This window comes from Amblyraja radiata, chromosome 30 (assembly GCF_010909765.2).
Source record: "Amblyraja radiata isolate CabotCenter1 chromosome 30, sAmbRad1.1.pri, whole genome shotgun sequence".
In the NCBI taxonomy this organism is placed as follows: Eukaryota; Metazoa; Chordata; class Chondrichthyes; order Rajiformes; family Rajidae; genus Amblyraja; species Amblyraja radiata.
In genome coordinates, this window is record NC_045985.1 from 4316005 (window position 1) to 4337081 (window position 21077).

At 44.8% G+C, this 21077-nt stretch overlaps 1 protein-coding gene across 1 annotated transcript in view; it reads right to left on the reverse strand.

Annotated features, from left to right (window-relative positions):
* The window catches only part of LOC116989911 (trichohyalin-like), a 78642-nt gene that overhangs the window by 50674 nt on the left and 6891 nt on the right, over window positions 1-21077 (reverse strand). The window contains exons 4-7 of the mRNA XM_033047466.1: window positions 17753-17986; window positions 16106-16128; window positions 15866-16007; window positions 2305-2400 (exon numbers count right to left, since the gene is read on the reverse strand). Coding sequence (XP_032903357.1) covers window positions 2305-2400; window positions 15866-16007; window positions 16106-16128; window positions 17753-17986 — 495 coding nt within the window. The remainder of the gene's footprint in view (window positions 1-2304; window positions 2401-15865; window positions 16008-16105; window positions 16129-17752; window positions 17987-21077) is intronic.

Sequence of the window (21077 nt, forward strand, 5' to 3'; positions counted from 1 at the left end):
GTCGAGACCCTTTCTTCAGACTGGTTAGGTATAAGGGAAACAAGAGATATCGACGATGATGTGGAGAGATAAAGAACATTGAATAATTAATATATTATTTCTTCATATTATACTTCAATAGACAATAGACAATAGGTGCAGGAGTAGGCCATTCAGCCCTTCGAGCCCTTAGCCCTGCCATTCAATGTGATCATGGCTGATCATCCCCAAACAGTACCCCGCTCCTCCCTTCTCCCCATATCCCCTGACTCCGCTGTCTTTAAGAGCCCTATCTAGCTCTCTCTTCATTACACAGTCGGTGGTTATTCAAACTATCTATGGCGGTTCACAGAGTTACCTCAGTAATCCCATAATCTCATATATTCGCCCTCACATGCCTTTCCCCGAGACTCTTATTCGGAATAAGGGTCTCGACCCGAAACGTCACCCATTCCTATCTCCAGAGATTCCGCCAGTCCTGCTGAGTTGCTTCAGTTTTTTAGTGTCCATTCATACATGCGTTTCACAGACTACCCATTTTCACAGTTTGTTTAAGAAGGAATTGCAGATGCTGGAAAAATCGAAGGTAGACAAAAATGCTGGAGAAACTCAGCGGGTGAGGCAGCATCTATGGAGCAAAGGAATCGAAGGTAGACAAAAATGCTGGAGAAAAATCGAAGGTAGACCAAAATGCTGGAGAAATTACCTTCCCATTTCACCCACAGCCTATTCACAGTGATTGGGCTGATCACCAACGGTGATGAAACAAAGTACAGAGCGGAGGTGCAGAACCTGGCGGACTGGTGTGCCAATAACAACTTGGCACTAAACACCTCCAAGACCAAGGAGCTGATTATTGACTTCAGGAGGTCCCATAATGGAGAATACGCCCCAATCTCCATTTACGGGGAAAGTGTGGAGAGAGTGTCCAGCTTTAAGTTTCTGGGCACTCACTTTTCAGAAGACCTCACATGGTCCACGAACACCGCCGTGCTGGTCAAGAAGGCACAGCAACGACTGTTCTTCCTGAGGACATTAAAAAAGACTGGTCTGCCCCAACAGCTGCTGACAACGTTCTACCGCTGCACCACAGAGAGCATACTAACGTATGGCATCTCTGTGTGGTATCTCAGCTGCACGGAGGCGGAGAGGAGAGCTCTTCAGCGCGTCGTCAACAGAGCGCAGCGGATCATCGGGACAGAGCTACCAGCCTTGGAGGGCATCTACCACACGCGGTGCCTCAGGAAGGCCCTCAGCATCCATAAGGACTCATCACACCCCTGCCACGGTCTGTTTCAACTACTTCCCTCCGGCAGACGTTACAAGGCCTTCTACGCCCGAACCCCCAGACTCAGGGACAGTTTTATCCCAAGAGCTATAGCGGTTCTGAACCGGCCCTAATGCGTGCCCCCCCACCCACCGCCTTTGGACAGTCTCCCTCAGATGGTCACGTCAATCAATTCAGCTTGTTTATTTATGTATTGTATTTATTTACCTTTCTTGTACATCAGTGGAGCTGCACACTAAATCTCGTTGCACTGACGTGCAATGACAATAAAATATATTATTATTATTATTATTATTATATTATTACTCCCTCCTTCCCCTCCCCTTCCCAGCTCTCCCACAGTCTAATGTCTCCGCCTCTTCCTTTCTTCTAACCCCCCCCTCCCCCACCCACAAATCAGTCTGAAGAAGGGTCTCGACCCGAAACGTCACCTATTGAAATGTCAGAAAGTTGTGACCACTACCCAGTCCATCACCGGCTCTGACCTTCCCACCATCGAAGGAACCTATCGCTGCCTCAAAAAGGCTGGCAACATCATCAAGGACCCACACCATCCTGGCCACACACTCATCTCTCCGCTACCATCGGGCAGAAGGTACAGGAGCTTGAAATCTGTTACATCCAGGTTCAGGAACAGCTACTTCCCCACAGCCATCAGGCTATTAAACCTGCCATCAAACAAACGCTGAACCATAACAGCCTATTACATTTTATCTGTTTATTTATTGTGTATATATATGGTCTATGGTATATAGACACACTGAACCTTTATCTCCTGTTCTGTATTATGTTTACATATTGTGTTGTGCTGCAGCAAGCAAGAATTTCATTGTCCTATCTGGAACACATGACAATAAAACTCTCTTGACTCTCGACTCTATTCCTTCGCTCCATAGATGCTGCCTCGCCCACTGAGTTTCTCCAGCATTTATGTCTACCCATTTCCACAGGGTTAATTACAGCAGCAAATTTATTCCAATATGTCCATCATGCATTAATGGGTGAAAAATTACACAAACCCAGACACTCCTCCTTACCCGAACTCCGGAAATCTTCCCTTTCTGCAGCTGCTCCACGTCCTCGAACTCTAACTTCTTTTTGGTGAGAGATTGTAAGGAAGATTTAACCTGGTCCTGGGATCAGAGAACAAAGGGGTTAGCGAGACAATCGTGAATCAGGAAGGTGAACAAAATGGAGTTTGATTTTTACCTTGAACATTTCAACAGCTTCTTTAATCGGCATGAAGTTGTGAGTCTTGTGTTCCCGCGCGTCTCGGCAGATCAGGCAGATCAGTTTCTTGTCAGTTTCACAAAACAGCTTCAGTTCTTCCTGATGTTCCTCGCAGTGAAGTTTAGTTTCCTTCTCTTCCGTTTTCAGGCTCAGTGTTCGAGCTTTCTCAGACAGTCTCGACAAGGCCCGATTCTCCCTGAGGGTGCGGTCAGCAAACTCCTCTCTACATTCCGGGCAGGAGTTTCTCTCCTCCCTGTCCCAACTCTGTGTGATACAGGAGTGGCAGAAGTTGTGCCCACACTCCAGTGACACCGGATCGGTGAAGAAATCCAGGCAGATGGGACAAACTACCTCCTCGGTCCAACTATCGACCTGGTCTTTCGCAGCCATTTTCCTCCTCCACTTCCTGGTTCAAACTGTTTTTCACTGACGTGGTTCTACTAGCCCCCTTGCAGTACCGCGAGTGTCAATAGCGCCCGCTGCCGTCTCGGGAATGAATGGTATTTGGCTGCAAGTGTTCATTGTGAGCAAAGATCTTATAGCGCTATATCTTATTCGCTATAAGATCTTTGATTGTGAGTGTGACTCAGGTGTCCTGACCACATCCGACCAATCTCACACAAGAGGAACATAGAAACATAGAAATTAGGTGCAGGAGTAGGCCATTCGGCCCTTCGAGCCTGCACCGCCATTCAATATAATCATGGCTGATCATCCAACTCAGTATCCCGTACCTGCCTTCTCTCCATACCCTCTGATCCCCTTAGCCACAAGGGCCACATCTAACTCCCTCTTAAATATAGCCAATGAACTGGCCTCGACTACCCTCTGTGGCAGGGAGTTCCAGAGATTCACCACTCTCTGTGTGAAAAAAGTTCTTCTCATCTCGGTTTTAAAGGATTTCCCCCTTATCCTTAAGCTGTGACCCCTTGTCCTGGACTTCCCCAACATCGGGAGCAATCTTCCTGCATCTAGCCTGTCCAACCCCTTAAGAATTTTGTAAGTTTCTATAAGATCCCCTCTCAATCTCCTAATTTGATCTCTATAAGATCTCCTCAATCTCCTGAACGGGCCAGTTAGGCATAGAACGTGCTGAATATAAAGGAAAATAGACACAAAAGCTGGAGTAACTCAGAGATGGACAGGCAGCATCTCGGAAGGGAAGGGCTGGGTGACGTTTCGGGTCGAGACCCTTCTTCACACTCTGATGCTCGGCGCCTTCACCCAGTCGAGAGCAGCGCCGGTGACAAGAATGCACTCGACTCGCGGGCAACGAGGAAAAGGCGAAGGACAAAAAGGCGGACAAGTGGAAGAAGGGTCCCGATCTGAAACCTCGCCTGTCCAGTTCCCTCCACAGATACTGCCTGACTCACTGAGTTACTCCAGCACTTTGTCTTCTGTTGATGACTCCAGCATCTGCAGTTTCTTGTGTCTCCAGTGACACTGAGCTCCGATCTACTCTCGATCATGGGATAATAAATGCTATTTGTATTGGTGTTAATTATCTTTTCAGATCGAAAGCCGCGCTAAATTACTATCTATCTTTAAGAAGGAACTACAGATGCTGGAAAATCGATGGGAGACAAAAATGCTGGAGGAACTCCGCGGGTGAGACAGCATCTATGGAGCGAAGGAATAGGTGACGTATCGGGTCGAGACCCTTCTTCACAAAGATCCATCTTCAGACTGATGTGGGGGTGGGGGGCGGGAAGGAGAAAGGAAGAGGCGGAGACAGTAGGCTGTGGGTGATGTTTCGGGTCGAGACCTTTCTTCAGACTGGTTAGGGATAAGGGAAATGAGGGACACGGACGATGATGTGGGGAGATAAAGAACAATGAATAATTCATATATTATTTATTCGTATTACACAACCGTTGATTATACAAACCATCAAAGTCTATGGGGGTTCACAGAGCTACCTCAGTGATCCCATAATCTCATATATTCGCCCTCACATGCCTTTCCCCGAGTCTCTCATTCGGAATAAGGATCTCGACCCCAAACGTCACCCACTCCTCTCTCCAGAGATGCCGCCTGTCCCGCTGAGTTGCTCCAGCATTTTGTGCCCATTCATTCATGCGTTTCACAGACTACCCATTTTCACAGTTTGTTTCAGAAAGAACTGCAGATGCTGGAAAATCGAAGGTAGACAAAGGTTGAAGGAGGGTCTTGACACGAAACGTTGCAAATTCCTTCTCTCCATAGATGCTGCCTGGCCCGCTGAGTTTCTCCAGCATTTTTGTCTACCTAAACTACTATCTTGCCCTCCATGAACTAATCCTTGACAACACTCTGGACTTCCTTCTGCTCACTGAGACCTGGCAACAACCCAATGTCTTCTTCTCCCTCAATCAAACATCCCCACCTGGATTTAATTACATTTCCAAACCCCGCCCCTCCCGCCATGGAGGTGGCCTCGCTGTTATTTTTAACCAGAATTTTCGTATCACTGAACTCACCTTCCCCCCAGTAGCATCATTTGAATTCCTCGCCTTCAAAGCCATTTCCTCCATGACAGTCATCCTCATTTACCGGCCACCTAAACCAAACCCCTCCTTCCTATCTGACTTCACTGAACTCCTCACACTTGCCTCATCCCTCTCCTCACGTCTGCTGCTACTTGGTGACTTAAATATTCACATGGACTCCCCCACCTGCAAGCTCGCATCTGAATTCGCCTTTTTACTGGACAACTTCTCTCTCTCTCAGCACGTCACCTTTCCCACCCATGACAAAGGTCACATCCTTGATCTGGTCTGCTCCATAAATCAACCGGTACTCGACCTCCATCCTTGCCTCTTCCCCCTCTCTGATCATAAGCTTATACGGTTCACCATCCCTTCTCCGACACCTCGCCCCCGCTTCCTCCGAGAAATCACCTTCCGTAATCTAAAATCCATCGATACCCACCATCTCTCTGACCTGCTCTCCACCACTCTCCCCCTGGACTCAACCCCCATCTCACCTGATGATCTCACAAACCATCTCAACTCCACCTTGTCTACCTCCCTCAACACTCTGGCCCCCCTCAAAACAAGAACCGTAACTTTCAACACATCCTCACCCTGGTACACACCTGCACTTCGTAAACTGAAACAGACTGGTCGCCAACTCGAACGACTAATAAAGAAATCATCTCTCACAGTCCACCTTGAAGCTTACAAACTCCACCTCACTGACTACAAAGATGCCCTCATTGCTGCAAAATCTGCCTACCTCTCCTCCATATTCACCGATCCCTGCCTAAACCACAGAACCCTCTTCTCCACAGTGGGCAACCTCCTCAAGCCTCGAGCCAACACTCTCCCTACCTCTACTCCGGATCTCTGCAACTCATTCCTCCACTTTTTCGCTGATAAAATCAGCACCATCTATCAATCTTTATCCCCTGTACCCGACTCCCCAGCATCTACTCCACCACCTACCACGGCCCCTCCTTTCAACATCTCCACTGACCTCCTTACCCCTCCTCCACACTGCTTCCTCTCCCAGTTTGACCTGGTCACCCCTATTGAAATCTCCAAACTCATCAGCTCTTCCAAACCCACCACCTGCTCCCTCGACCCTCTCCCCACTCCCCTGCTGAAGTCCTGCCTCCCCGTTCTCTGCCCCTACCTCACTAATCTCTTCAACTCCTCATTGTCCCAAGGAATTGTCCCCTCCGCTTTCAAAACTGCTGCCGTTACACCAATCTTAAAGAAACCTGGTCTTGATCCCTCCTCTCTCATTAACTACCGCCCAATCTCAAACCTCCCCTTTCTTTCAAAAACCCTGGAGCGTATCGTTGCGTCACAACTTCATTCCCACCTCCTTGCGTATAACCTACTTGAACCCCTCCAATCTGGCTTTCGCCCCCTCCATAGCACAGAAACTGCTCTCCTCAAAGTCCTCAACGACCTCCTCACCTCTGCTGACACTGGTTCCCTCAACATCCTCATCCTCCTCGACCTGAGCGCAGCCTTCGATACAGTGAACCATAACATCCTGCTCACCAGACTCAAGGACCTCGGCATTGAAGGCTCTGCACTCAGCTGGCTCCGTTCCTACCTTTCCAACAGATCCCACTTCATCTCTCTCCACAACCACACCTCTGCTACAGCCGCAGTCACTCAAGGCGTTCCCCAAGGCTCCGTACTCGGCCCCCTCCTCTTCATCATCTACATCCTCCCCCTTGGTCAGATACTCCGCCACTTCAATCTGGACTTCCACTGTTACGCTGATGACACCCAGATTTACCTTGGCACCAAATCCCCCCACAACCCCCCCCTCTCCCATATCAACTCCTGTTTGTCAGCTATAAAAACCTGGATGCAACATAATTTCCTCAAACTCAACAGCGATAAGACAGAATTCCTCCTCATAGGCTCCAAAGCCACACTCAGCAAAATCAATAACCCCACTCTCACCATCGACGGCACCACTGTCTCCCCATCTCCCCAGGCCCGCAACCTTGGCGTGATCTTTGATTCCACCCTCTCCCTTGAGCCTCACATCCGCCATGTCATTAAAACCTCCTTCTTTCATCTCCGCAACATCGCCAAACTCAGACCCTCTCTCACTCCGCCTGCTGCTGAAAGACTCATCCATGCCTTCATCTCCTCCCGACTGGACTATTGCAACTCACTTCTCCTTGGCATCAGCTCCACCTACATCAACCGACTCCAACTGGTCCAGAACGCAGCCGCCCGACTCATCACCCACACCAAATCCTGGCATCACATCACTCCAGTCCTCAAAAAACTTCACTGGCTTCCCATCTCCCACCGGATCACCTACAAAATCCTGGTCCTCACCTACAAAGCCCTCCACCATCTGGCCCCCACATATCTCATTGACCTCCTCTCCCCCTACCAACCCTCACGGTCCCTCAGATCCACATCAGCCGGTCTCCTCTCCATCCACAAGTCCAACCTCCGCAGTTTTGGGGACAGAGCCTTCTCCAGGGCAGCTCCCAGGCTCTGGAACTCCCTCCCCCAACTGATCCGCAATTCCGTGTCCCTCCCCATCTTCCAGTCCCGCCTCAAGACCTATCTCTTCACCTCTGCCTATCCTTAGCCCCACGTCCCCGTCCCTTTTCATCTGTGCATTAATTGCCTCATGCTGTGTTTTGTATTGAATTCTGTCTTTACTTTGTGTACTAGTCATGTCTCTACTATTTATTTCATTCCCCTTACATGTTTTTCCTATACATGCTCAATTTTTGTAAGGTGTCCTTGAGACTCTTGAAAGGCGCCCATAAATAAAATGTATTATTATTATTATTATCTATTTCATTGGTGACACTTGGGCTATCCTTGATCGGACTTTGCTGGCTTTACCTTGCACAAAACTTTATTCCCTTATCGTTGATCTGCAACTGAACCATCCTCTCACCAACTGGAAAGTGGCCCTGGACGACCATTTGCCTCTTTGGAGACCCTCGGGCTATCTTTAATCTGACTTTTACTGGACTATATCTTGTAGGAATGTTACAAAATTTACCTTCAGCGGCGCTGCAGTTCTGTCACTGGCCGTGGGCGCAACTTTGAGGTGGGGGGCGGGATTAAAATGCCGTTTTCTCCTGCCTGTCCGAGATATATTTTCTCGGGCTACTAGCTGATGCTGAAAATTCGTTCCGACTGCCGTTCTCGGAATTTTTAAAAATCCGCGGGACAATTTCAGCGCTGGAGTAAAATAAAAAGCGACTGCTAACGCCGTCAACGCAGGAAACGGAACGGATCTCACGTACGGGACAAAGCAAGGTAAGTCGTTCATTTTACATATAAACTTGCTTCTTAGGATGACTTTACTCAACATTTCACGTTGCGAAAATGTGATTTGGGCCCCATACGAACCGGCAGTGTTTTTCCAGTCGCTATGGGATTTAAATTCACCGCAAACCGCAACGTTCCAATCGATTGCGTTCCTCAAAATCCCACTCGCAAGCTGATTTAAATGGCCATTGATTTACGGGAATGAAACACTAAATTCCTTCCATTTGGCCTATAAATTCATGACCATGAGATTTAAAAATCATGTTATATTGTGAATTATTGTGTGAATGTTATTTGGACACTTAGGCTATTTAAAAATGTTAACCTTTTCTTAAGAAATGGATAGATGTTTAGATCTAGTAATTGAATTTTGTAATTAGCTACAATTGGGTAACTAACTAATTATATGCTTTAATTTCAGGTCATCCAAGTAAGATTGTTTCATATTTGTTTCAGAATGCTTCAATCTATAATAACTGAACATTTCTTTCAGTTCTCTTAATTTTTAAGAAAGTTATGGGCTTTTGACTGTCCTTGATCACAGCTTTTGAGTTAAGTCAATGAAAAAGCAATAGGGAATAAGATGCTAATTTCCGAATATGAAAATGGCCATAACTTTTTTAATACGGAAGATATGAAAGTGAATTAGGTGTCAATTTAAACTTCTTGTTATGCTTTATCTGATGGGATAAATTGCAGACTTGACTTTTAAAATCTCAAAATTTTGTAACATTGCTATATATTGCACTAAACGTTATTCCCTTTGTCGTTTGAATGAATGAATGAATGAATGAATGAATGAATGAATGAATGAATGAATGAATGAATGAATGAATGAATGAATGAATGAATGAATGAATGAATGAGTGAATGAATGAATGAATACGGTTCTTGTCATTGCACAATACTATGCAACGAAATTCCATTACATCTCCTCCGGTTAAAAATACAAACACGACAACCATTGACACATATGTACACTTATTAGTAAAAATAATAAATAAGTATTTAAAAAGAATTTTAAAAGAATGTTGCATTTCTTGGAATTACATTTTGCTTCCCCAGTGTACACTGTGAATGACTCGATTGTAATCAGTCTTTCCGTTGACTGGATAGCACGCAACAAAAGCTTTTCACTGTACCTCGATACATGTGACAATAAACTAAACTAAATTAGAAGGAAACTTAACAGAATATTGACATTAATAACACCAGCTATCGTTTTTTAAGGGAATAAATTCAACCCATGATGTAAATTACACGTCGGGCGTATCTGTAGGAACAGCATTTATTGCACATCCCACATGCCCTCTGAATGATTCCCTCGGCCATTTCAGGATCAACGATATGAAATGACATGGATCATCGGCTAAAGTCAAGGTGTTTTATGGTCATCGGTCCACGGACAGGCTTGTTTAACATCTAAACTCCATACTCATGACTGTGTAGCTGGACATAGTACAAACTCCATCATCAAGTTTGCCGACAACACCTCTGTTGTGGGACGTATCACTGATGGGGACGAGTCAGAGTATAGAAGTGAGATCGGCCGATTGACCAAATGGTGCCAGCACAATAACCTGGCCATAAACACCAGCAAAACCAAGGAACTGATTTGGACTTTGGAAGGGGTAGGATGGGGACCCCCAATCCCGTTTGTATCAATGGGATGATGGTGGAATGGGCCAAGAACTTCAAATTCCTGGGCGTGCATAGTTCCGAAGAACTTTCCTGATCCCAGCACAGTGATGCAATTATAAAGAAAACACATCAGCGCCTCTACTTCCTGAGAAGATTACGGAGAGTCGGTATGTCAAAGAGGACTCTCTCGAACTTCTACAGGTGCACAGTAGAGAGCATGCTGACCGGTTGCATCGTGGCTTGGTTCGGCAACTTGAGCGGAAAAGAATGTGAAAAGTTGTTAACACTGCCCAGTCCATCATCGATCAATATCAATCAATATCAGTTTTATTCGTCACGTTGCACATAAAGTGTAAGTGAAATGAATTTGTCAGCAGTGGTACAATGATAAAGAACACATAAAAACACAATAAAATTTCACACAAACATCCAGCACAGTATTCATCACTGTGGTGGAAGGCACAAACATTGGCCAGTCCTCCTCCATTTTTCCCCGTGGTCGGGACCTCAACCCTCCGCAGCCGCCGCCTAAATGAGTAGACAAAATGAAGTCCAGGTAAGTCCAGAATCGCGGCTTCAGGCTGGTGCAGGCCGGTGGTCGAAGATTTAAGGTCCCCGCCGCGCCTCAGCCAGAAGCACCGCAGACCGCAGGAACGGCGGTAGGAGCTCCTCTGCAGGGGTCCTCGCTGCGGAACCCCGCTCCTGATGGTAAGTCCCTGCCGCGCCAGCGGTAGAAGTTGGCCGCGGGACGGCAGTCTGAGCTCTTCTCCTCACGGGTCCCCAACGAGGGATCCCAGGCTGCGGACTCTGTGACAGATGGAGCTCTGCAGACCGCGGCTTCAGACTACCGTGGGCCAGCCAACGAAGCGCTCCCCTCCGGCGAGGGCTCGCCCGCTCCGCGACGAGAGTACACGCTGTGCCCGCCGCTGAAGCTCCGGGCACGTCTCTAGGAAAGGCTGCACCGATGCTCGATGTTAGGTCACGGGGGGGGGGGGGGGCAACATGGAAAAAGTTGCCTCTCTGTGGTGGAGGCGACCGAAGCAGTTTCCCCCTTACCCCCGCACATCACCCCCCACACAAGACACACAGAGGAACATTAAAAACACACGTTAGGACACACTAAAAAACAAAAAAAAGTAGAAAAAACTAACACGCTGCTGGCAGGGCTGCCGGCTTGTAGCGACCCCCACCGACCCTCATCGGCTCTGGTCTCCCCACCATCGAGGGGATCTATCGCAGTCGTTGCCTCAAAAGGCTGCCAGCATCATCAAGGACCCACACCATCCTGGCCACACACTCATCTCTCCACTGCCATCAGGTCAGAAGGTACAGGAGCCTGAAATCTGGTACATCCAGGTTCAGGAACATCTTCTTCCCCACAGCCATCAGACTATTAAACTCAACTCAAACAAACTCTGAACAATTACAGCCTATTGCCCTTTATCTGTTTATTGATGTGTATATATATATGGTCTATGCTATATAGACACACTGATCTGTTCTGTATTCATGCTTACAATATTCTGTTGTGCTGCAGCAAGCAAGAATGTCATTGTCCTATCTGGGACACATGACAATAAACTCTCTTGACTTGACAACTAAACGAACGGAGGTGATTGACTATATTCCAGGTGCTGGGGAAAGATGGGTAGAATGTATTATTTACTGACCCGGACCGGAACCGGAGCAGATTCTCAACCACTGGTCTTCATCCCAAAGTCCAAAGAAAGGATATAGTTTCTCCGTGAATTTATTCCCGGTGAAGGTGTGGAGATGGGACTTGGTGTCCGCGTCGTAAAATGAAACTGTCCCGGACTCGTAACTGAGATAAATTCCCACCCTCCCGGGGAAGGGACATTCGATGTAATGGTATGGAGGGGAGGGGACTGCACGAAGCTCGTCACCATCCAGCTCGATGCTCCAGACTCCAGTCTCCGGGGTCAGTTCGACATTTCCCTTCCTCTCCACAGACTCTGCGGCGACTCCCAGACTCCAGTACAGACTCCCTCCCGCCTCCACCTCCCAGTAATGTCTCCCCGATGTGAATCCCTCCGATCCCAGCACACACGCATGCATTGTAAACCTCTTCCCGGTGTCAGGGAGACTCCTCCGGGTCTCGGTCCATCTCACCCTCTTCCGATCCTCAGACACCTCGAGCCGCGGACCCACTGTTTCCACATCCAGGATGACGGAGACTGGGGGGAGAAGCAGAGAATCAGAGAGACCCCGGGGGTCGGGGGGAGACTCGGGCACTGACGGGCGGACAACTGAAAGTTTCCCCTGGGGTAATTTTCCCCAATTGCGCCAGATGGAGAAAAGAAATGCATTTCCGGTTCTGTTCTTCCAGAGGTGGAGGTGAAACGTTTCTGTTGTCGTGGACGGGGAGAGGGAAACGGGACAGTGACAAGGATGGAGAAATTGTGGCTGGGTTCATGTGTGCGTCAGACTGAATTTATGTAATGGCCGGATTAATTATCAGTGGGTGCATGTATCCTGCGTTGGTGAGTGTGTTCATGGAAAATTGTGTAAGTCATGGTGTGTCATCACCTGTATGGTGTGTATTGGTGAGTGTGTGCTGTGTGCCTGTGGACTTGTCAAATAAATAAATTCACTGATAGACTCAAAATGCCGGAGTAAGTCAGCTGGTCCGGCAGCATCTCTGGAGAGAAGGAATGAGTGACGTTTCGGTCAACACCCTTCTTCAGACTGGTGGCAGGGACAAGGATGGAATGTAGTCAGAGACAGTAGGACTGGTGGGAGAACTGGGAAGAGGTGGGGGGGGGGGGGGGGAGAGAGGGAAAGTAAGGGCTATCTGAAGTTAGAGAAGTCAATGTTCATACCGCTGGGGTGTAAACTACCCAAGCTAAATATGAGGTGCTGTTCCTCCAATTTGTGCTGGGCATCACTGACAGTGGAGGAGGCCCAGGACAGAAAGGTCAGATTGGGAATGGGAGGGGGAGTTGAAGTGCTGGGTCACCGGGAGATCAGGTAGGTTAAGACAGGCTGAGCGGAGGTGTTCAGCGAAACGATCGCCGAGCCTGCGCTTGGTCTCACCGATGTAGAGAAGTTGACACCTGGAACAGCGGATGCAGTAGATGAGGTTGGAGGAGGTGCAGATGAACCTCTGCCTTGCCTGGAAAGACTGTTTAGGTCCGTGGATGGAGACAAGGGGGGGAGGTAATGGGACAGGTGCTGCATTCCCTGCGGTTGCAGGGGGAAGTACCCGGGGAGGGGGTGGTTTGGGTGGGAAGGGACGAGTTGACCAGCGAGTTTTGGAAGGGAACAGTCTCTGCGGACAGCAGTAAGGGGTGGAGATGGGAAGATGGGATCCCGTTCAAACTGTAGAAGGGCCTCAACCCAACACGTCGCCTATTCCTACGCTCCATAGATGCTGCCTCACCCGCTGAGTTTCTCCAGCATTTTTGTCTACCTTCGGTTTTTTCCGAGATCTTTGGTTTCTTCCCACATTCCAAAGATGTGCAGGTTTGTAGGTTAATTGGCTTGGTAAATGCAAAATGAAATTGTCCCTAGTGGTGAGGAAATATTATACAAATAGAACCGCTTGGATAGTGACTTTTATACAAGCTAGGTAATTTGCAAAAGAAAAGTTTAAAGTTTTCCTGAACTGAAATAAAGTGCAAACAGACAAATACACACAGGCAAAGATGAATCAAAACATGGAGGCCTGAACCGGAACCTGTTTAGCTTAGGTTATTGTTTGGGGCAATTATAGCACTGGAGGAAATTGTGTTTGATATGGCTTTGTGTTGAAGAATGGGAAGCTGAATAAGGGGCCTCTTCTTAGGCCATCTGCTCTGTCTCTATGGCACATTTTTGAGCTCTGAATGTGACATAAAGGTGAAGCGTTATGGCTTGTTATGCTAGGTTTGAGACAGAATTCAAGGCTGAGAGAGGATAGACTGCAGTTAGCCTTGGCTGTGAAAAATTATAACGAGTGTGATAAGGAATAAGATGTAAGTGAGGGAATAGTTGCTTTGAGAAATAATTAGATTGAGGGAGTAGGGAGGTTCTACTGCAGTTGTACAGGGTCTTGGTGAGACCACACCTGGAGTATTGCGTACAGTTTTGGTCTCCAAATCTGAGGAAGGACATTATTGCCATAGAGGGAGTGCAGAGAAGGTTCACCAGACTGATTCCTGGGATGCCAGGACTGTCTTATGAAGAAAGACTGGATAGACTTGGTTTATACTCTCTAGAATTTAGGAGATTGAGAGGGGATCTTATAGAAACTTACAAAATTCTTAAGGGGTTGGACAGGCTAGATGCAGGAAGATTGCTCCCGATGTTGGGGAAGTCCAGGACAAGGGGTCACAGCTTAAGGATAAGGGGGAAATCCTTTAAAACCGAGATGAGAAGAACTTTTTTTCACACAGAGAGTGGTGAATCTCTGGAACTCCCTGCCACAGAGGGTAGTCGAGGCCAGTTCATTGGCTATATTTAAGAGGGAGTTAGATGTGGCCCTTGTGGCTAAGGGGATCAGAGGGTATGGAGAGAAGGCAGGTACGGGATACTGAGTTGGATGATCAGCCATGATCATATTGAATGGCGGTGCAGGCTCGAAGGGCTGAATGACCTACTCCTGCACCTCATTTCTATGTTTCTATGTTTCTATAGAAGGTTGAAGCAGATGGAATTCTGATGTAATGGTCTGGGTTGTAGTCTCTTGTGTTCTGCCTGGTACATGAGATTGGAAATCCTACTTCCCCATAACAGGAAAGGCACCAAACTTATATTAACTAAATTGACAGATTTATGACCCATGTATGCTTGGTTGGGATGTGAATGGGTTTTGAACTTAGAAACTGTTATTCAGCAAACTTATATAATTAATGTTTTAAAGACATAGGTAAAAGTATTTCAAACTGTGAAATTATAGTTTTTTACTAGACTTTACTAGAATGTTGCCTGGGTTTCAGCAACTAAGTTACAGAGAAAGGTTGAACAAGTTAGGGCTTTATTCTTTGGAGCGCAGAAGGTTAAGGGGGGACTTGATAGAGGTTTTTAAAATGATGAGAGGGATAGACAGAGTTGACGTGGAAAAGCTTTTCCCATTGAGAGTAGGGAAGATTCAAACAAGGGGACATGACTTGAGAATTAAGGGACTGAAGTTTAGGGGTAACATGAGGGGGAACTTCTTTACTCAGAGAGTGGTAGCTGTGTGGAATGAGCTTCCAGTGAAGGTGGTGGAGGCAGGTTCGTTTTTATCATTTAAAAATAAATTGGATAGTTATATGGATGGGAAAGGAATGGAGGGTTATGGTCTGAGCGCAGGTATATGGGACTAGGGGAGATTATGTGTTCGGCACGGACTAGAAGGGTCGAGATGGCCTGTTTCCGTGCTGTAATTGTTATATGGTTATATTATATGGTTATAGTGAAACAATTTATGAAATGTATTGGCTTAATAGAAAGGTACACTTTAGACTTATAGAAATTGTTTAGATTCATAGAAATATATTTTCTCTTGGTATAGAAAGTGTGTATTACTTGTGTGATCATTGTATGCATCTTATATTTTGAGGAGTGGTCTTTGATAAGAGCCTACTGGGGTTTTGCTGTGTTGAAATAAAATAAGCAAAGTTATAAAGTTATTAGACAGGCAAACAAATGCTGTAATGAGGCCAGGGAAGGGGTATCCTCTGTATCTGAAATGTCTAATACCTATATAAATGCCATGAGTTTGTATCAAAGTTACTCCTCTCTGGACCCGCCCCAGAGCATCAGCTCTGTGTTGGAAGGTTCAAGAGACTAGTCTCAGCTGAATAAAGAATTGATTTTAACAGCAACAAGTGTTTGAGTCAAGTTGACTTTAGATTGAAAGAACTCAGTTTAACAGTGGGTGTAGGATAGTGTTAGTGTGCGGGGATCGCTGGTGGTCCCGGACCCAGTGGGCCGAAGGGCCTGTTGCCGCACTGTACCTCTAAACCGAAATATAAGTGTCTCACAAACAAACAGGAAGTAATCTACATGCTTTACCTTGCTCGATGGAGTCAAACATTTCCTTCAAAACTGTCTCCAACAGAAAGAGATGGTTGAAATTCTCAAACGGTATGGAATCATCTCTCACTGACAATGGCCAGTCATCATCTCTAACCCTGCAAATATTAAATAGCTGATTACAAACTGAGCATAGGTTATTTCTTGGAAATATGTTACCGGTCCATGCAGAGGGTCAGTGAATAGCAAGTCTTACCTCCTCTCACAGTCAGCTTCCTCCTGAAATAAATAAAACACAAATCCGAATTAACTGAGACAGACTGAATTGACTGTCCAAATCCTCATGAGGTAGTTGACCCAATGTATTAAAAGGTGTTTAACAATCCCATTTACCAACTCTCACTCCCTCGGATTCACAGGGCAAAACAGATACATTGCAGACAGAGAAACAAGGGCGAAAATATACAAATAAGAATTGGAATTTATTTTCTCTGTGTCAATCACTCCTACCTACCTGCATAGTAACAGCAATGGAAAGTTGGACATTGGAAAATAATGAAATCGCCACTTCACATGCAATCAAAGAATCATCATTCTGGATTAGTGCGGGTGTCAGAGGATATGGGGAGAAGGCAGGAGAATGGGGTTAGGAGGGAGAGATAGATCAGCCACGATTGAATGGCGGAGTAGGCTCGATGGGCCGAATGGCCCAATTCTACTCCTATCACTTACGACCTTAAGACCACACCTGCCCCATTCAACCAAAACCCACCCGTTCACCATTTCAGTTGATGGCTCACCCATACCCACCTCCTCCCATGTCAAAAGTCTCGGCGTCATTCTGGACAGTACACTTTCCTTTGGCCCCAACATCAGCAATATCACACGCTCTGCATACTTTCATCTCCGCAACATCTCCAGACTCCGCCCCTCCCTCTCCAAAGACAACACAAAAGTCCTCATCCACGCTCTGGTCACATCCCGCATCGATTACTGCAACGCCCTCCTCACTTGCACCTCCAATAAACTTCTTCATCGCCTCCAATGCATTCAGAACTCTGCAGCTCGGATCATCACCCGCACCAGATCATCGGACCACATCACACCCATCCTCACTCAGCTCCACTGGCTCCCTGTGCACCACCGGATTAACTACAAGATTTTACTGCTGACCTTCAAAGCCCTACACCACCTTGCCCCTAAATACCTCTCTGACCTGCTGCTACCATACACTCCTTCCCGGTCACTTCGTTCCTCCTCAGCTGCAATTTTAACTGTCCCCACATTTAGACTCAGCACCATGGGTGCCAGAGCCTTCAGCTACTCTGCCCCACGTCTCTGAAACACTCTCCCACCTCCCATCCGTCACCTGGACACTATCGTTCAATTCAAATCACAACTCAAAACACACCTGTTTATATTAGCATACCCGACATAACTTCCACCATGTTCACCCTGATTTTAATGACTTAAAATGTTTTGTGTATTTTGTTTTTTTTTTTGTTTTTTTTTTAATCAACTTGATTTTAATATTGATAAATGTATTGTGATTTTATGTCCTGTAAGGTGTCCTTGGGTGTCCAGAAAGGCGCCAGCAAATAAAATGCATTATTATTATTATTATTATTAATTCTAGACACTACCTTTAGTTTAGGGACACGAAATGCTGGAGTAACTCAGCGGGGCAGGCAGCAGTTCTGGAGAGAAGGAATCGGTGACGTTTCGGGTCCTTCCTCGGACTGGAGGCCAGTTTGCAAACAGCAAAAAGGCAGAACAGGTAAATCAGCTAACTGGTTTAGATCAATATTGGGCTATTGGGAAAGCTGGAATTATTTCAAATATATAACTCGCCATTTTGTGGAGGTGCATGTTTACGGAATCAAATTGAAATCGAGTTCCTCACCTTCAGAAATAACAGGCTGTCTTTTTGATCCGCGTGTTCCTGTAATCGGGAGAGCTCCTCGTGAATTGAATTTAAATTCTCTTGAATCATTCGAAGATTTTCCTCCATATGATTTAGAATCCTCTCCTCGTTTTCCCGCAGATCACGGAGAAAGCGCTGCTCTTTCTCGGTGAGAATCTGGCGCAGTTCAACAAACTGGGATGCGATGAAGGACTGGTGATTGCGTGACTGTTCCTGTCAGATGAAAGGTGAAGATTGAGATATTATCGTGTAGGAAAGAACTGCAGATGCTGGTTTAAACCGAAGATAGACACAAAGGGGCAGGCAGCATCTCTGGAGAGAAGGGACAGATATAATACTAAAGACACAATGAATAAAATCTCTTTATATGCGGCTGATGCATTAATATATATTACAAAGCCAGAAACTAGTATTCCAAACCTATTAAATCTAATAACTCAATTTGGTCTGTTTTCGGGATATAGAATTAATTGGAATAAAAGCGAAATCATGCTAATTACGAAATTCAATTGAGACACACTACAACAATCCCCTTTTAAAATAGTGAATGAAAAACTTAAATACTTAGGAATTTATGTAACTAAGACATATTCTTCTTTATTTAAATTAAATTTCCCACCTTTACTGAATAAACTACATAAGAATATTCAGTATTGAAAAACACTTTGGTAGAATTAATGCTATAAAAATGATATTTTTACCGCAATTATTGTACCTATTCCAATCAATTCCGATATATCTCCCAAATTTTTTATTTTTTTTAAGTCGATTCCATTGTTACAAGCTTTAATTGGGATTCTAAGAATCATAGAATAAGCAAAAAACATCTATGTAAATCAAAGACAAATGCAGGTTTAGCCTTGCCAAATTTCTTGTTTAATTTTTGGGCAGTCCATATTAAAAACATGAATTTCTGGCTGGAAGAAATGGATCAACAACCAGATTGGTTAAGGATGGAAAAGGAAGATTGTTTGCCTTTTGAAATTGGTTCGATTATGTTTGCTCCCACAAAACTGCACAAAAAAACCTACAGGGAAAACCCTATAATATATAGTGGTATACGAATCTGGAAACAATTAAAAAAGGCTTTAAAATTGGATAATATATCACTCTGTTCCCCCATTGTAAACAATCCTTTATTTAAACCATCCATATTGGATAAAGGTTTTACACAATGGAAAAATTATGGAATTAAAAAGATGGGACATCTTTATAGGAAAGGTACATTTCTTTCATTTCAGGAGTTACAACAGATTTACGGACTACACTCAAATAACCTTTTCAGATATCTACAATTTAGAGATTATGTTAAATCTAATACAAAAGATTATAGGACTAGGGAACCAGAAATCCTTGATAAATGTTTGAACAAACATCCTAATACAGAAAAGTTAATAGTTTATATTTAGATAGTGAGGGTCCAATTATATAGACACACAGGGGAAAATGAATTAGGCCAACCTATAACGAAAGATATTTGGGACGAAAGTTTACAACATATACATCAATGCTCATTAAATGCCAGACATGCTTTAATACAATTTAAAGTATCACACAGATTACATTACTCTAACACAAAACTAAATAGAATCTTCCCACATATCTCTCCTATCTGTGATAACCATATAACAATTGCAGCACGGAAACAGGCCATCTCGACCCTTCTAGTCCGTGCCGAACACGTATTCTACCCTAGTCCCATCTACCTGCACTCAGACCATAACGCTCCATTCCTTTCCCGTCCATATAACTATCCAATTTATTTTTAAATGATAAAATCGAACCTGCCTCCAACACCTTCACTGGAAGTGTTCAAGAAGGAAGTGCAGATGCTGGAAGATCGAAGGTACACAAAAATGCTGGAGAAACTCAGCGGGTGCAGCAGCATCTATGGATCCTGAAGTGTTTCGGCCCGAAACGTCGCCTATTTCCTTCGCTCCATAGATGCTGCTGCACCTGCTGAGTTTCTCCAACATTTTTGTGTACCTTCACTGGAAGCTCATTCCACACAGCTACCACTCTCTGAGTAAAGCAGTTCCCCCTCATGTTACCCCTAAACTTCTGTCCCTAAATGTCAGCATCTAGAGGCTAACCTAGCACATACTTTTGTAAATTGTATAAAAATCAAAAATGTCTCGATTTATATTTTTAGAATAATCTCTGAAGTTGTTAATATCCAATTGAATCACGACTCAAAACTAATAATACTAGGAATATCAGAACAAAGCCTAACACTTACAACAAGCCAAAGAAACTTTCTCGACTACAGTATAATAACTGGGAAAAAATTAATATTAAAATTTTGGAAAGGCCCTATAATCCCCACAATTAAAATGGGGATTATGGAAATGGAAATGGAAAATGGAAAAAAAAAAAAAGAGGGGCAGGCAGCATCTCTGGGGAGAAGGAATGGGTGACGTTTCGGGTCGAGACCCTTCTTCATACTGTTTAGGGATAAGGTAAACAAGAGATATTGACGATGATGTGGAGAGATAAAGAACAATGAATAATTAATATATTATTTCTTCGTATTATAACCGTATTATAGGCCCTACAACCCCCACAATTAAAATGTGGATTACGGAAATGTCGGAGACCCTATACTTAGAAAGAATTAGACTTGTCTTAATGGACAAACAAGATCTTTTCCATAAAATTTGGGCTCCATTCATTAACTATCTGAAGGGATAGACTGGCACAGCACGAGGACCCAGCTGAAACTTGAACTCAGGAACAGATGAAAAACTATACTCTATACTTTATAACCTACGAACCTATCTCCATTGATGTATTACAGGTAACCCATTCCACCTCCCTTGTTTTTCTGTTGTGTTGTTTTTTGGGGGTTTTTTTGCTTTCTTTTTTATTTGTAACTTTCTACCCTCTCTTTTTCTCGCTTTCTATAAAAAATAAAAATACTAGAAGCAGAAGTAATTGATAATGGAAAACTTTAATAATGTATGACTGATGTATATGAAAAAATTTTTTTTTTACTATAATATGTAACTACATTTTATAATATGTCTACTTCTAATAAATAAATTTAAAAAAATAAAAAAATAAAAAATATATTATTTCTTCGTATTATACTTCAATAGACAATAGACAATAGATGCAGGAGTAGGCCATTTGGCCATTCAAGCCAGCACCGCCATTCAATGTGATTATGGCTGATCATCCCCAATCAGTACTTATTCGGAATAAGGGTCTCGACCCGAAACGTCACCCATTCCTATCTCGAGAGATGCCGCCTGTCCTGCTGAGTTGCTCCAGTTTTTTAGTGTCCATTCATACATTCGTTTCA